The 16,735-nt window shown below is 38.9% G+C and overlaps 1 protein-coding gene across 1 annotated transcript; it reads left to right on the top strand.

Moving 5' to 3' along the window:
• The first annotated feature begins 2,972 nt into the window (after positions 1-2,972).
• kdm8 (lysine (K)-specific demethylase 8) lies at positions 2,973-15,837 on the top strand. Its single transcript, XM_049561344.1, has 8 exons — positions 2,973-3,084; positions 6,741-7,222; positions 9,257-9,429; positions 10,168-10,300; positions 10,411-10,461; positions 13,777-13,926; positions 14,032-14,124; positions 14,209-15,837. The coding sequence occupies exons 2-8, from the start codon at positions 6,764-6,766 to the stop codon at positions 14,371-14,373; spliced, it is 1,224 nt and encodes a 407-aa protein (XP_049417301.1). The 5' UTR covers positions 2,973-3,084; positions 6,741-6,763; the 3' UTR covers positions 14,374-15,837.
• Positions 15,838-16,735: the final 898 nt, after the last annotated feature.

Below are 16,735 nucleotides of genomic sequence, written 5' to 3'. Positions count from 1 at the left end.
TAGTTTCGGACACTCATGGACTGTGTGCACACTTGTTACAGTCATTGTGTCTTTTCAAAATAAACTCTCCATTTCACAGGAAGTGTAGCTTACAGTTTACACTCATTAAATGAGTTTCTTTTCAAAATAAACTTGAAAATTAAAACTGATGTTCTTTACTGATGTTTACTTCCTTAGTTTTAGGCAACAAAAGCACATGGTTAGGTTTAGAAAAAAACATCATGGTTTGGCTTATAATAAGTCTGTTTGTCTGTTGTTACTAACATCATGTACCATCACGTGAGTCGCTAGTGTTGTATACTACACATAATAGCATACTACGTTATAATTAAAATAGCTCAACTGACTTGTGGTTTCACACAGGACACAAACAGTGGACTTTCTTTGACTCATCCACCACCCTTTCGCCCACCCTATGCACACTTATTCGCTTTTTATAGTGCTGCGCTTATCGTATTTTTAAAAAAATATAAAGCCTGAAAATAAATATCACCAAAACAACAAAACAGAGAACCAAAAATTGGTCAAAGGTGTTTAGAAAATCTCCTCTTAACTTCTTCGCTCACCAAAATCCTTTGATTTACAAAATAGTGTCATTGGCAAGGCTAGAATAGAGGTGCAGAAATGAGCCCTAAAATCCAGAAATGAGTTAGCATTTTAGCACTCCTGGTTCCCTCATCTCAAAGCTTGAGAGACTTTCACGTTTGGTTCTACGGCATAAAATACATCAGAAAAGTTTAAGTAATTTATAGCCTAATGTTAGCGTTTTACTTCTTGGCCATGGCATTTACGCCTCAAAAATCCTAAAAGTGGTGTTAATTTGTTAATAATTTAAGGATTATCTTGCTGCACAAAACTTATAAGTATCAGAAACTTTTGTTCGCCACAGAGTTTATTTTCTGCGATAATCCAAAATCCAATGTAAAAAGGCTTTTTTGTTGCAGAAACTAGGGCGATGCTAACTTCTCTGTTGGCCTCCAAATAAATGTCCTCCCTGCATCACTCTATTTTTTTTTCCCACATAAAAATTACACCAAAAAAAATTGGAAAAAGTAGCACACAGCAATTTTAAATGAAATCTTTCTGTATCTTCAGAGCGACACCAGCTAACAAGGCCCTGGGAGGATCAGATAGAGCAATCGCCCTCCCCCTCCACGTAAACCTGGGAAAGGTCACTGACCCCTGCCGATGGAGATTGGGGAGAACGGCCTGCACATGAAGTCAGAGTTGACAGCACAGGGAGGAATAACATCGCTGGGCCTCTGACCTTCAGTGTAGCCCCACACCATCTTACAACCACAGAGTCAGACACATCTGAATAATACATCAGTCTCTCCTGCTGGGACCACCCCCACCGCTCACACAAGCAGAGGTACACAACACGGCTTTCACATCATGGTGTGAGGTTTGTCTCCCACAGCATCCCGTACAATAATGAACACAATGTGTTTGACCAGCTAAGGCCAGGTGCCCTTACCTTACAATATGTTTATAAAGGGACTTTTTTTTAGCTGCGATGTGGGTTGACACAGACAGGTTGTTTTGCCCTGAACTGCACTGTAATTGATTGTTATTAGTGTTTTTTGATGTTACAATTATTTATCTTAAATTCAGTTTCCTGTGCAGATCAAACCTTCAGCTAATCAAACTCTCTGGACGTTTTGTTTGCTCTCAGTCCTTTCCTTTATTCTTAAACATTCAACTTGTAATTAACTTTTTTCTTATAGTCCCTTTATTCATAAAGCAAAGGCTTTAAAGAGAGGGAAAAGCAGCACACAGCAGTTTTAGCCTCCACAGTAATTTCCCACCTCCATGCAAGTAAGTGAACAATAGATCGAGCCACGAGAATTCTGCTGTTTACACAGTGAGAATGAACAGAAATGCATGAAACATTTTAAAATCCCCTGTGATTCCTGGAAAGGCGGGCTGTCTCTCTCTTGTCTCCATCTGCTTTACATACAGGAACGGCTCGGCGGTTTGCACTGAGATTATTTGAATTTCATAGAGTGTTTGACATTTGATAATAGTGCCGTGTGTTTATAGATTCTAGACTTTCCTGCCCCTGCTGAAGGTTTCCTATCATGTTTGTTCAGGTTTCTCCTCCCCACCCACAAAAAAAAAGCAATTGAATATACAAAAAACTCAAATATCTCTGTGTGACATCAAAAAGACAAACCCAATTATTGTTTTAGCTCTGCATGAGGAGATACATATCAATCAGCCTTCTAGGAATATCTGTATTTACATAAAACATTCTGAGTAGCAGGGCTGATGAAAAAACGGGGGAAAACAAATGTTTGTGTAACAACTGCACCGTCATTTATTACGATGTAAGAGTCGTTGCCACATAATGACTGGAGTCTGTGGTTCACCTGTTGAGACGGATTTCTAATTTACTTAACGTGTCTCCATGTGTATGTAAATCACGCCGTGCTGTCACAGGAGCACTGTTTTATTTTAATTGACTGAGCTTTACTACAGTTGGTTTATAATCTGAGAAAGAAAGACAGATGTTGGTGCAGCTACAAGGCTGAGAGGTTTGGGACAGATGTACAGCATACAAGCAGAGTGTAGGGTGTGGGCATAGAATGATACAGGCAGCATGTGACAACAAATGAGTGCGTGTGTGTGTGTGTGTGTGTGTGTGTGTGTGGGTGGGTGGGTGTGTGTGTGTGTGTGTGTGTGTGTGTGTGTGTGTTAGTTCAGTCATGTCTGCCACTGCATTTTACAGGTTTAGAGCATGTGCAGAGGTTACTACCCTCTACTGGAGTACGGAGTGAATGCAGATCAAATTCAGTATTACAAAAATATATAGAAAATAAAACGTCCAGTTTTTGAAATCACTTAAATTATAATACCGGTGAGCTCACGTATTTTTGTAGCATTTTAAGTAGCCTTTTAATTCCCGTTTTGGACACCTTGACCGTAAGGCGGAACCAATGTTCACCGCTGCCGGCGTTCCCATCCGGTATGTTTTTATTGTCCCACAGGCAGCTAAAGTTGGTGGCGTTGAAGCGGCTTCTGTCCAGAGAAGTCTTCTATAAAAATAATTATGGATTAACGGTGTTAATGTCTTGCTAACAGGTAAATGTAGCATTTAGCGTATTTAATTTAGCTTTAGCTAGCGCTGTTTAAAAGTGTTTCGGTCTCCTAGATACACCCAATGTCTTAGTGTTTCCGTCACGATACGAATTAAGTTCAAACGTTAACGCTCGTGCACCTGTTACTTTTAACGTTAGCATGTTTTACTTCGTTTCTAGCTGCTTTCTCTGGATATAATATTTAACATGTTCCTCATGTTATACATTAGAGGTGTGGTTAATGTCACGACCGAATACTTTTGAGACTGTGCTTTACCAGGAGTCTGTCAATAAGTGGTCAGAAAAAGAGAAAGTGAAGAGAAATTTGATTGTTTTGTATAAATACACAGTAATAGATGGTGTTAAATGACCGTTACACTTTTATTATTATTATTATTATTATTATTATTTTCATATTTGCAGAAAGATTCAGAATCAAACTCAATATAGTGATGTGGAAAAAGTCTGAGACCACAAGTTAGAATACTTTAGTTTTGCGTTTGTTGCCAATGTAACTTTTTTTTTTTTCATAACATATGATGACATCATGTCAGCCACTTGTGTGAAAATGAATTTTAGAATATGTTAGTGTGTGGTATGTCTCTCTTTTGCTTTAATGACAGCATGCACTCGAGCTGGCAGGGACTCCTTAAGTTTGTGTGTTGACCCATAATATCCAAGCACGATTTGACAATCTTTCAAAGAGCCACTCTCAAGTCTTGGCTTTCTCAGTCTTCAAGAGTCCCCGTAAATGCTAGATGGGGTTGAAGTCAGGTGACTGTGTAGGAAAGTCAATGCCAGTCCTGACTAGGGTTACAGCAGCTCACAGATTTGAAGGTGTACCGTGGTATGAAAATTGACAGCTATTATTATACACTTCCATATTGAAAAGAAAGTGCAACTGGACGGAGTCATTTTCAAGAAAGTGTTAATTATAGCAACAAAATGTTTGTTCAACCAAAAATTACCATTCCATTTTCATTCCTTTAGGGGTCAGTCTGATTGCTAATAATTCTGTAACACCATGATATTGTACTGTAACTACACTGGTCCAAGGAAATGATGGCCATGCATTATACAGGTGTCTTTTTAAGTTTCATTTCCATCCTGCAGTCAACCACAGACACTGTGAAACTACAACAAAAATAAATAAATCTTGAAATACAAATCTCTTAATTACTTTTACAGTCTCTCAACAAATGTCCAGCATTTAGACGTGCCTAACAATAGTCTCTCATGTGAATTTTTTCAGACAGGTCCCAAAAAGTTAGCACAGCAACCGAAAATATATTGAATTGTCCCTTCTTACACAAATATTATAATCAGATACAAAACCAAATAAAGGTGCAAAATGACAATTACCATGTGCACCTCTTGGACCATGTGAATATTATTATTTTGGGGCCGTATGTACTTCCTTTGCCACCATGTTGGCTCTGTGCTCTGTAGCCATGTTAGCGCTCTCTCAGCCTGTAATGCAACAGATGTGACCCCTGAACTCTATTCCCCTGATCTATTACTCTAGATCAAAATAAACTTACATAAAGAACAAAACATTTTACTTTAACTGAACAATATTTTTAAAGGTATATTTTAAATCATTTTAAAATCAGTCACCTTTTTAACTACCTATTTCTTACATTTTTAATCAGTTTTTAATGACAATGAATTTTAACGTTAATATAATTATGACAGAAAATATGAAAAGCATTTCAATTAAAGTTACATGTACCATGAAAATACCATTGCAAACCCAAGTCAGGACTCCTTCATCTTCTATGGTCTTCATGGGGAATAGAATGGACTTGTGTTAGTATAACTCCTTTCTAGTCTTCTGACTACTCAAAACGCTTTAACACTACATGTCACATTCGCCCATTCACACACACATACACAAAAACACACACACACACACACATTATACACAGGTGGCTGAGACTACAACACAAGGTACCACCCAGGGCAATTTGGCTCAGTATCTTGCCCAAGGATACTTGGACATGCACACTGGAGGAGATCGTGGACAACCCGCTTTACCTCTTGAGCCACTGGCAATCAAGAAGTGCTTGTAAAGCATTTCAGAGTTCCATGCAATGCTCCGTTAAGAACCTTTAGCCTAGCTATGATTTAATGCCGAGAAAGCCCTACTTTGCTTGGAAAAACAATTTGACTTATCACACTTGAACTTAATTCTGATGCCGTGTTTCCCACCATCACAGTGTCAGCAATGATCTGCTGGAAAATTGAGGCACAGTTATATTTATAACAGGTGCAATGAGCTTCAGATAACTAGATCAAATCAAATCCAGTGTCATCTAAACGCATGCTTCAGTGGGAGAGATACAACTGAAGGAAATCTGACCTTTTGCACAAATGAGTTAAATTGGTCAATGCCACAAATTTGCTTAGATTTGATTGCTGGCCTAGAAATGTTGCAGGATCTTCAATATTTCTTCTTCATTTTACATATCTAAGCTTCTTATGTTTTTTCTAAATCTTCACATTTTCTGATTATTTCCAGGTTTAGGTGAAAATACTGGAGATCTTTAATGAGGTCACAGACTTCTGGACCCTATTTAGCCTAGTCTTCATATTTTCAGGTCTCATTTAACTTTAACTTGTGTGTTTTCATCTGTCTCTTAGTAGTATAAGTTATTATGATTCAGCCTTGGAGCAGCAATACTGACTCACATCCTCCTTTTGTTTGTTTTTGCTTTTGTGAGATTGAGGAGTGAACATGAGTGGATGGAGCGGGTACACGGTTATCTAAAAATGGCACTAGAGTCTGAGGTTTTTAAGAAAAATATCCTTATTGTCTTCCTGCTACTGAATTTGAGGTGCACTTTCTCTGAAGGTTCACTCTGTCCATCCTCTCTAATAGCTGCCATAATATTTGACAGTTGGACCATAATTCCCCCCAAACATCCTCAATAATTGGAGTTTCTGCTTGTTTTGTTTTTGCAAAATGTGCATGACGTCAAAGGTTGCTTAAATGCTTTAGCTGATGTGACTGTGCAGAACACCTGACTGGTATGACTCCTGTCGGAGGGCACTGCAGGGTCATAATAACCACCCTGACACTAGTGATTACCTCAGGCATGTGGCATGTTAAATGTAACCATTTAATTGGGTTCTGCCTCAGAGTTCACAAGGCTGTGTTTCTGTGTTCAAATGAATCAGGTGCTCAAAGTTGGCTGCCTCGCACCTTGGCATCATCTCCAGTTTCACAGAGCATCCAAACATGGATGGAGTCACATGGAGCCAGAGTTGGCGGTTACAGATACCATGTGACAGGGTGTCGTCACTGTGCATGTGTCACACTCACAGTTCTGGCTCATGAAGTCCTCACCTGTGTTTTGCGGTTGCCAATTTGGAAATTAGGAGTATACATCTGTTTTACTGCAGTGAGGAGGCTGTCAGCTTCAGAGAAAGCAAGTGTCCCGTGTATGTGTGTAACCATGGTGGGCATTTTAGGTAATTGTGGAGCCATGACCAGCTGAGCACAGAGCAAGTGATTAAATGACAACCTTTGCCTCCCGTGAATTTTTAAAGTAATCTCCAAACAGTGTACTGTACATGTAAATTCAGCTGTGCATCACCATTATGGATTCAGTCTGAACAAGTGCTGTCCTAACTAACCTTCACTGTCTGTCCACACAGCATAAATAAAGACCTTCTCAACAATGGCCACGGTGTGGTCAAAGATCTCTGCTGCCTTGCCTTATAATGAGGAACAGTTTCCACTGCAGTTCAGCGACAAAGTGGAGTCAAGTGTTTTGGAAATGCTGAAACGGTCCAGGCAGCAGCTGTACAGGGACACTACGAGCTCCAGCCGAATGCTTAATGCTCAGATCATTTTGGACTATTCATGGGAGAAACTCAACACGGGAACATGGCGCCATGTGGACAAAGAATGGAGACGCGTTTATTCATATGGCTGCCTGTTTAAAGTGGCTGCTCTGTGTCGTGAAGTTCCGACAGCAGATGAGGTCCTGCAGGCTGTGAGGACTTGTGACATGGGTTTACTCATGGGTGCAGCTATCATGGATGATATACTTAAGGTTATTGTTCAGATGCTGCAGGGTGAAGTCAGGAAATCTATCAAAGAAGAAGAAGAAGAGAGTGAACATGCTGAGGTCAAGGTCAGTGGTCTTTGTATTGAAAACACAGTGTTCTATGTGAGGCTGTCACTTTAGCTTTTTAATTTATTGCGTACATCTCTAATGTCGTCTCAAGACTTGAAATGGGGACAGTAATGTGATGCTTTGGTACGATTTTAGTTTAATGCCTTTTTTTAAACATCTTTTTCACAGAATTCAAAAGGCTTAACATATGCTGAAATCTAAAGCACATTTATTATCCAGTTTACAAAAATAAAAGGAAGGAAATCATCAGTCATTATCCTAAAATAATATGTGTACTGCTGGTTTAATTTAGATGACTACCGAGTGCACCTTTGTCATCAAAAGTATGCTCACGTATTTATGGAAACCACTCAGAAAAGTAGTTTTCCTGTAATTTTAGCGGAGCTGTTTCATGTGGTGCAGCCACAGCCTAAATTGTCAATGCTTCAAAGTTTGCAAAAAACAGTAACCGATGGTGACATGTCAGAATAAGCCTCTCGGAAGTTTTAAGGAAGTATATCCTGTGTCGCCCTTTATTTAGTGGCACTGCATCAGATGTCACAGAGGATAAAGTGCAACAGACGCTCAAATGTCAGATCATTTTGTTTAGATGCCATCAAAATGGAGACGGAGAGTTTAGAGTACAGTTAGCAGGATTTTACTGGATTACATGTGCATTTTTCTTTGCCTTAAAAAATCAAACAACTTAACTACATCTATCTGGTACTAACTATAACCAACTGTTCTCATCACTCTTAATCTTCCAGATATTTTCTTGGCTAATGAATTAATTTGTCCATCATAATTTCCTAAAGCCCATGACAGCATCTTCATAATGCTTATTGTGCTCCACTGATGGTCCAAAACCTCATGATATTGAATTTACTATCGCTTAAGACAGAAAGTTCACGCATCCTCATGACTGAGAGGCTTCAATAATTTGCTTTTCTGTTGATTGACTCATTTGTTAATCAAGTAATGTCAGCTCTGCCGTAGTGATTCACTGATTCATTTATTTCCCCATTAAAGCTCTTAATTTTAAAATTGAATGAGAGCTACAATGTGATAGCTTTATTACAGCTACTGCCTCTTAAAGCATTTGTTAGAATCAAGTGCGGCCCAGCAGAAACAACCAATCAGAGCTGAGAACAGTCAACTCGATCAAACTGTCTAACTCAAAATGTTGTAGTGCACTGATTAGCTGTAACATAAGAAAGTCTGTGTCCCGTCCACCATGTTGGCGTACCAAGTACGAGGCACGGCCCACCGCCTGGATGAACTTTCTCATGTTACAGCTAAACAGTACAGTAAAGTAGGTGTCTGAAAACTAGGGATGCGCGTGATTAGACAGTTAAACGATAAACGTCCACCCTCTCGCTAGTTGGTACCAGACATATTAGCCGGTTAAACCAATTAGTATTTTATTAACGTGCAAGGCCGCTTAACTGTCATGCAGCTGCCTGCCACTAGTGGGTGCTTCAGAGGCGTCAGACAGGTAATGCTTGAGTAAAATGGAGTTTTGAAGCAGCACGATGGGAAACTGGAGAGATGTCCTCTTGCAAAACCAGTGCAGTTTGGCAGTACTTTAGTGTAGAAAATGAGTTCAGCAGCATTTTATCTTTTTTGAGATGTTGTATTATTTGAAAAAAATCCCACATGGTTGTTGAAGGCCGTTATTAAAGGCTTCATTTTTTGTGAGTGAGTTGAGTGTTTTCGCTGTTTTAAACTAGTCGACTAATCTTGATTCAAATTTTCGTTTAGTCAATAGGGAAATTAGTCGCCAGGAACGTCACTACTGAAAGCATTTGAGGCTAGAAATATGCAGTATTGCAAACTAGATTCACAGGTCATGAGCAGTGATTGACATGACTGACAGCTGCGTCAGTGACTCCTTTTTTTTTTTTTTTTTTTTTTGTTACAAATTATCTGCCACATTTTTTTCACATCAATATAGTGAAAGTTTCAGCAAATACGACAAAAAGTTCTTATAAAATTGACCAACTGCAACTTTTAAGACTTGACAAACTCTTGTTGTTTTGGCATCATTAACAGAGAATAAAGATTGAGGGCCCACATGTTCCTGCAATCAAAGAAGAGTTGGCAGTTCCCAGGGTTAAGTGTCCTTCACTGGAGAGCTTCAACACAAACTACCTGCTCCCACTCAAACCGGTGATTTTAGAGGGGATCATTGACCACTGGCCTGCCCTCAACCAACACCCCTGGAGGTTTGTTTTGTTTTATAGTGTGCTCTTGTTCAATTAAAGAGCGTGATTTGTTGTCTCTAGATTACATCACCCTGTAAGTTATGAACCCCTTTATCGTTATGTTAAACTCATTTCATCAAACTCTACCAAAGGTCTGCCAGAAAGTTATAATTTTAATTTAGAAAACAACCTACATTATAAGGGATCGCATTTATAGTCCTCCATCATGGTTAAACACTACGACCATATTTATGTTCCGTCAAGACTGATTTACACTTGTGATGCTGGCTGAGTGCTCTTATCTTGCTGAGAGGACAGAAAACCAGCAGTACTCTGGTGCTGAATCATCACTGACATGTAACATACAATCAGTTAGTTACCTGGTGTGATGATGTTTAGTCTTAATTGCCCTAAAATGTGGGAAGAACACAGACTGAATTTAGGTTGCTTTACCTGTCACAACAGCCCTGCTTCCTGACTCTAATGTCTGACACCAGAGTCTGATAGAACTGCCTCTCCATTTTAAGATTATCCTTCACTGTCCTCCCTCTCACTGCCGACTCCTGACAGCTGACTATTCACCCTGACATCTGACATACGGCTCCTGGCGTCTGACTCTCAGCTCTGGCGGTGGAGGAGGACATCCAGAAGTGCACACAAGACATGTTTTTGAGCAGCGCTAGAATCCTGAATGACCAGATTTTGTGCTGTTGTATCACCGCGATGTTTAATTCATCCATTCTCCTCCCTCTCGCAAAGCATAGAGTACCTGAGGTCTGTAGCCGGCTGTCGGACTGTTCCCATTGAGGTGGGATCCAGGTACACTGACGAGGAATGGTCACAGACGCTGCTCACGGTCAATGAATTCATTGATCGGTACATTTTAAATAAAGTAAGTGCATCCTAATCAAGTCTTGCTGCAGTGCTGCATTGTTAATATGAACAAATAAAGATCTCCATGTGATTCTAACACTGTATTTTGATTTTAATTTGCTCACCCAGGACGGAGTGAAAGGTTTGGGTTACCTCGCTCAACACCAGCTTTTTGATCAGGTATGGTGTTGTCTCTTCTGACTGCATGATTATAGATATAATTATTCATGTTGTCAGTTTTCTAATTGATTATTCAGCTTATATTTTTGGCACCATGAAGAATTGAATACTGCTTATTTCCAGCTGTCATCCTCACACCACATTGCTTCGAATGCTATTGACTTCTGAGTCCTAATTTTACCGTACAAGTCAATAAATTGTCTGGATTGAACTTTACGAAAAGGTCACCTTGTCAGACAAGGAGCTGGGTATTTTGGGCTGTTTGATAGATCAGAGAGAGGCCGAACTCTGATGTTTCACACCACATCCTCATCCTTCAGGAATCACCTGTAATCAGCTAATCAGATGTTAATTTTATGTGTCTAGCATCTGACTTTAAAATGTCATGTGTATCACCCTAAAAAGAAGACACATCTGATGTTTTCCTTCAGATAAGTAACACGGCTTAATAACAATATGTGATTCTTTGTTATAAATGATCATTTAATTTCTTGCTATTAATAAGAATAATGACCAAAAAGGATATTATTGTGTGCAGAGAGTTTTGAACCCTTTAATCTAATGTCACCGTACTATGAACTGAGTAATTTGAAGCTAAATGGAGGAGTCTGCGACATCGTTTACTTGTCAATATTATAATTAGTAGTAGTAGTAGTAGTAGTATTTAGTGTGACAGCAATGTCTGGCTACATGTTACCTCACCATCTTAAAGTGTTAGCGTGCAAACAATTGCTGATTAGCATGAACTGCGAAGCTGGTGGGAATCTCATTGGTTTTGCATTTGTTTATAAATAGTGGTATTAGAACCACTAAAACCCAAAGTATTTAAGTGTATATGTATGTAAGGATTTATACATAAGTAACTGTATATAATGTTTTATTTTATTGTCGTTTTATTCTGTTATAATTTTCAAATGTGCACATGCTGTATGTTCTGTGTGAATGTAACATGAAGGGGCTACAACTTAACTTTCATTGTGCAACCTGAGGCTGTACCCAAAAGCTCAAACCTTCATTCATAATGTTGAAATTCACATTCTAAATTAACAAACAACAACAAATACTGCGCAGCTTTTTTGTTTGTTTGTTGTTGCATGTCTGTTTAGTCTGCCTAAACCTGCGGCCTGTACTTAGAAGCCAGTTCATCTTTTCACTATCCGTTTGACTAACCCTAACATAAGCAGTACTACAAAGCTGGTCATCAACTAGTTCAGTCAACTGAGTTTTCCTATCCAGCCCTGAGCACGTTCATGTGAAAGAGACGAGGTTGTTAATTGCGAGTGACATCATCAGAACCATGAATGAAGTAAACTGCATCATGTGCTATGATATGAAACTGTACTGAAAGTGTCTGCGACTGTGAGATAGTAAAATGTCAGTGGTGTGGGATGTAAGGATACTCTGGAATCTTATGATGGAAAAGGTAGAAATGTTCAAAATACTGTCCAAAAAGTTACTGTTGGCAGAGACTTAAATTTCATATAGGTATCAGTAGGCTATAAGTGACATTAATATCAAGTATTTTTTGCTGTTTAGTTGGATGATGACTTTGAATATGTCACATAAAACACTGTAACGTGATGCCAGACTGTTTTTACTATCGAAGTAAAGGGTGGAAAAGTAGCCGTTAAAAACTGATGAGGTTTATCTCACCCAAATGTAGCATTAATAATTATAGGAGCAGATTAACAGCGTGTGGGATATTTTTTTAAGAATTTTTCTTCCCAGATCTCATCACGCAGGTGTCTCATGTTATTTTGAGCTGCAGTGATGGAATCAGAGTGTAAAATATCAACACTATCACTGCAGACTAAAATACACTTTGCATAATTTCAAATGCCGCTAAAATCATGTGTTCAGTGTGGAAATGATCTCTGTGTTTGTTAGAAGCTCTGTTTTAAAACCAGTGGAAAACGAGGCTACTCCTTTTTACCTGAGACTCATGACTTCCATTTATGGATACTTATTTCTTCAGTGATCTGATTGGTCAGAGGTCGGGGTGTTGACATGCTGTGATCTGATACCCTGAAGTTAACCTGCTCTGGATCTATATTGATTTTACTAATATCATACTATTTGCAGAATCAGAGGACAGTGGTGTCTGTGTAGGATTATTAACAACTCATGTAACTCTGGAGTGTTATAAAATAAAAAGATAGATGTAATAATTTCTGAATTTCACAACATTTTTTTTCTCGCAAAATATTCTGCTTCTATCCATATTTGTTGATGTTTAGCCACTGCGGTTAAAAGCTGTTTGCTCTCCTGCTCTCTGCACACAGAGCGGCACGCTCCCTGTATTAATGAGGCGGTCAAGCAGCAATCTAACAGCACCATAAATTACTTGTATTCATTAAAGAAAGCTGATTTAACTTATTTAATCTAATGAATCACTTTGTAAAATATAAAATATGATGACAGACATTTTGAAGTTTCATTTGAGTTCCTGTGTTATAAAATTTCAAATAAATGGATCTTGTATAAATAAAAGTATATGAAAGTATTGCAAAGATAAAAAAAAAAAATTGGACCTGATGATGACACTTGATGAAAAGTTAAATATTTTACCAAAGTTATTACTATTTATCGTGACGGGGCTGTGAGTGTCTGTACCCCATTTCATTACAATCCATCCAGCAGTTAAGATAATTCAGTCTGGACCAAAGCAGCAGACAGACAGACAGTCTAACATTGCTGTTTCTGGAGCCAAGCACTTTTTAGCAAGACCAAAAGTACTTAACATACCATGAGCAAATGCAGAGTCAAATAAAACTGTATATTTAATGTTAAATGCTGGCAAATGTTTCGGTTCGAAACAAGACGGTATCATTCGTTAAGAAAACTCTTGCATGCCTCTGCAGTTAACGAAGAATCCAAAAAACAAAACAAAAAATTAACAACAGCAAAACTAAACTCTCACAGCTCGTGCAGTATCATCAAAGTCTTGTTTGTCCAGTTGTTTGCTCAGTACAGCCTCAGGCACAGATGCGTAGCCTGCCTGAGGTTGTTTATGCAGAAGTGTTTTAAATATCAATGTTTTAACTACAATGCATGTGTTTGGGACATACTGAGTTAACAACTGAGTACATGAGACTTGAATTATGCTACATGAGTCATGTGAGAGTGTATAACTGATATAGTTTTGCTGTTGGTAACCGCAGACCACATGACCACTGTAAGAATTTCTTCTCAATTTTTTGATTGTGAGGAAAACAAAGTTTTCTTCCTGAACTCAGGGTCACATGGGGTGAGTACTTACAATACAGAGGACTGTTTGGGGGATGAAATGGTTTTGTTTGTCTGATGTTGCCTTAGGTACCAGAGCTGAAGGAAGACATCCGCCCTCCTGATTATTGCTGCCTTGGTGAAGGAGACGAAGACGACATTACTGTAAACGCGTGGTTTGGGCCCGGAGGTACAGTGTCTCCTCTTCACCAGGACCCTCAGCAGAACTTCCTGGCTCAGGTGACGATAACAAGGCTATTTTATGAATCCAGTTAGTGTCAAAGATCTCTCACGTGATCGCAGTATGTTTACCTCATGGGATTCTCCCCCCTGTATATACATCAGGTTGTGGGAAGCAAATACATTCGCCTATATTCCCCAGAGGACACAGACAAGCTGTACCCTCATCAATCACAACTCCTTCACAATACCAGTCAGGTAGGATTGACAGTCCTCAGAGATAGCACACGCCGAGCCTGCAAATGTATGCAGCATTTCCAATTTCTGACTCCTTCCATGCAGGTGGAGGTGGAGAATCCAGACACAGAGCGCTTCCCGGAGTTTGCCAAGGCTCCGTATCTGGAATGTGTGTTACAGCCTGGAGACGTGCTGTTCATCCCCGTCCAACACTGGCATTATATCCGATCCTTAGAGCTCAGCTTCTCTGTCAGCTTCTGGTGGTCATGACTGCAGATTTGTAATAAAAAGTTATTTTTATAGAGCAAAATTTGAGTTTAGCTTGTGTTCTGCTTCTGTGGAGGGAAATCAATTTGGAGTTTTTAACTAACGGAAGGCTAATTCTCATAAATCTTAGGACAACTGCTGATCACACAAACCTTTGATCCATGAACAATGAACACACACTGCCGAATGATTAGTTTAATTGTGCTGCTGATTATTGCAACAACATCTATTGTGTAGAAAGCTAGTGGCGGCGGGAAAAAACCCCCAACAAAAACAAATGAGCAGTTAAAACTGTTTGTGCTCATTTCATCCTGCATATAATTACGGAGGGTTGTTAGTCATCTAATTTGATAGGATATGTTTCTCTTTTCAAATTGGCATATTTAATTGTGTTCTCAACCTTATTCCTACAACTATCCTCAGATGTGTGATTTCCATAATTCATGGAAATGAGGCAAGTCTTCAAATTTAATAACCGAGTGAGCTACAGGTACAACGATGTGGTAATAAACACGGCTCTCTGGTTAAACTGACAGTCGGAGGCAATCAAGCAGGTCACACATGAAAATTAATAAATTAAATGAATTAATCCCCTGGGAACAGACAGACTTTGAAATTAAAACTGTCTCACTGGTTAAGTACCCTGACAGTACAACTCTTGTCGAGCTCCGAAAACACAACACCTGACTACAAAGACAGCAGCACTTCATTCCACTTTTCAGACCTCTGACAAGCCCCAGTCATGTATCCCGTAGGTCCAGTTCAATCAAGCTCCCTAATTAGATCCATGAAGTATGTGAGGATGTGACAAAATTAACTAGATCAGCACTGATGTACACATTTGATCTGCTTTTCAACCAAATTCACAGCTCAAGTGGTGTTCTGGGAAATCAAGGCTGTGCCAGGTGGAATATTTGTAAGGAGAATGTGAAGAATGTGTGAGATTTCAACACGTCCACGTCCTAACTCCTCAAATACAGCCGCTCTGTGAGTGGACATACACATCAAAATATGATGCACTAGTTACTAGTGGTGGGAATTACCATACACGATTCGATACGATATTATCATGATACTTACGTCACAATACAATGTTATTGCAGTTTTAAATATATTGCGATATGTTGAGCATTGCGATTAAATATATTATGGTATATTGTGATTTATTATCTTTTTCCAACTGTAAATTATGTCCCCAAAGGAAAAAATTTGTCAACATCTGTTTTATCTAATAAGATAAAGTTTTTAGTATGTTCATTTCACTTCAGCCACTCACTTTTTTTGCAGCAACTAAATGTATCTTGTGGACAGAAAATAACAATTGATTATATTATTTTAGTAGGCTACCTAAAGTTTAGTATGTATTTGTAATATTAATAATGTATATAATAAAAAAATGATACTTGGCACTGTGTTACAATATTGCCACACAAAAATATGGCGATACTATGCTGTATCGATTTTCTCCCCCACCCCTTCTTGGTACCCTTCTGCGTCTGTTTTGGACGTTCTGGGATTGCGTGTCAATTTGTGCTTGTTACATTTATTGTGTCTTTTCAAAATACACCTCAGTTTTCACAGGAAATATACAATTTCTGCTCATTACATGCATATGGTCTTTCAAAATAAACTAACAAAGTAGGAGAAACTTTTTAGTTTGATTTCCTCAGGCTCAGGCAACAAAAGTCCCGGTTAGGTCTAGAAAAAAAAAAAAAACATGGTTTGGCTTAAAGTTCACAGTGGGAACTGAGCAGTGGGCTCCTGGGTTAAAGTCCAGTGTTTGTTTGACCCATTCCTCTGCCCCTCCCACCTGCCTTATATGGACTTTGTCACTCTTAACATTACAGTAGTTGCCAGTGGTATCACAAACTAGCGTCAACCAGGAAGTATCATACCACCACATCTCTCTGCCTTTGTGACGCCAATGTCCATTGACAAAGTGGTACTATTTGATGAATCGGGAGTGAGAACAGGCTGTGGAGTTTTTTAAGCTAACGTAACAGCCCAAGAAAATGAAATTGAATTACTTTTTTTTTTTCGGATTTTCAAAAAATAGAGTTTTGTGTGTAAACAAAGAAAGTACAGTCTGACAATGTGGCTAAAGCAAACATCCAGTTTACTACAAATGTAAAACATAAATTGGGTTTAAAGGAACACTTAACCACCCACGTGATCATTTGTATATCAGATACTGACCCCATGTTACAGTGAATTTGGGAATCAAACCTGTTTTTTCTTGCATGTCTCTGTGGTGAGCGAAGAATCCAGAAAAAAAGGCAGTTATTCTTAATCAGCTGAATTAAATGGGGGCCACGTTTAACAACAGCAAAATTATAGCAAAACATCTATTGACAAACTCTCATCC

This window comes from Epinephelus fuscoguttatus, linkage group LG19 (genome assembly GCF_011397635.1).
Source record: "Epinephelus fuscoguttatus linkage group LG19, E.fuscoguttatus.final_Chr_v1".
NCBI lineage: Eukaryota > Metazoa > Chordata > Actinopteri > Perciformes > Serranidae > Epinephelus > Epinephelus fuscoguttatus.
Note: the sequence above shows the minus strand (reverse complement) of the source record. Positions and strands in the feature narration are given on the sequence as shown.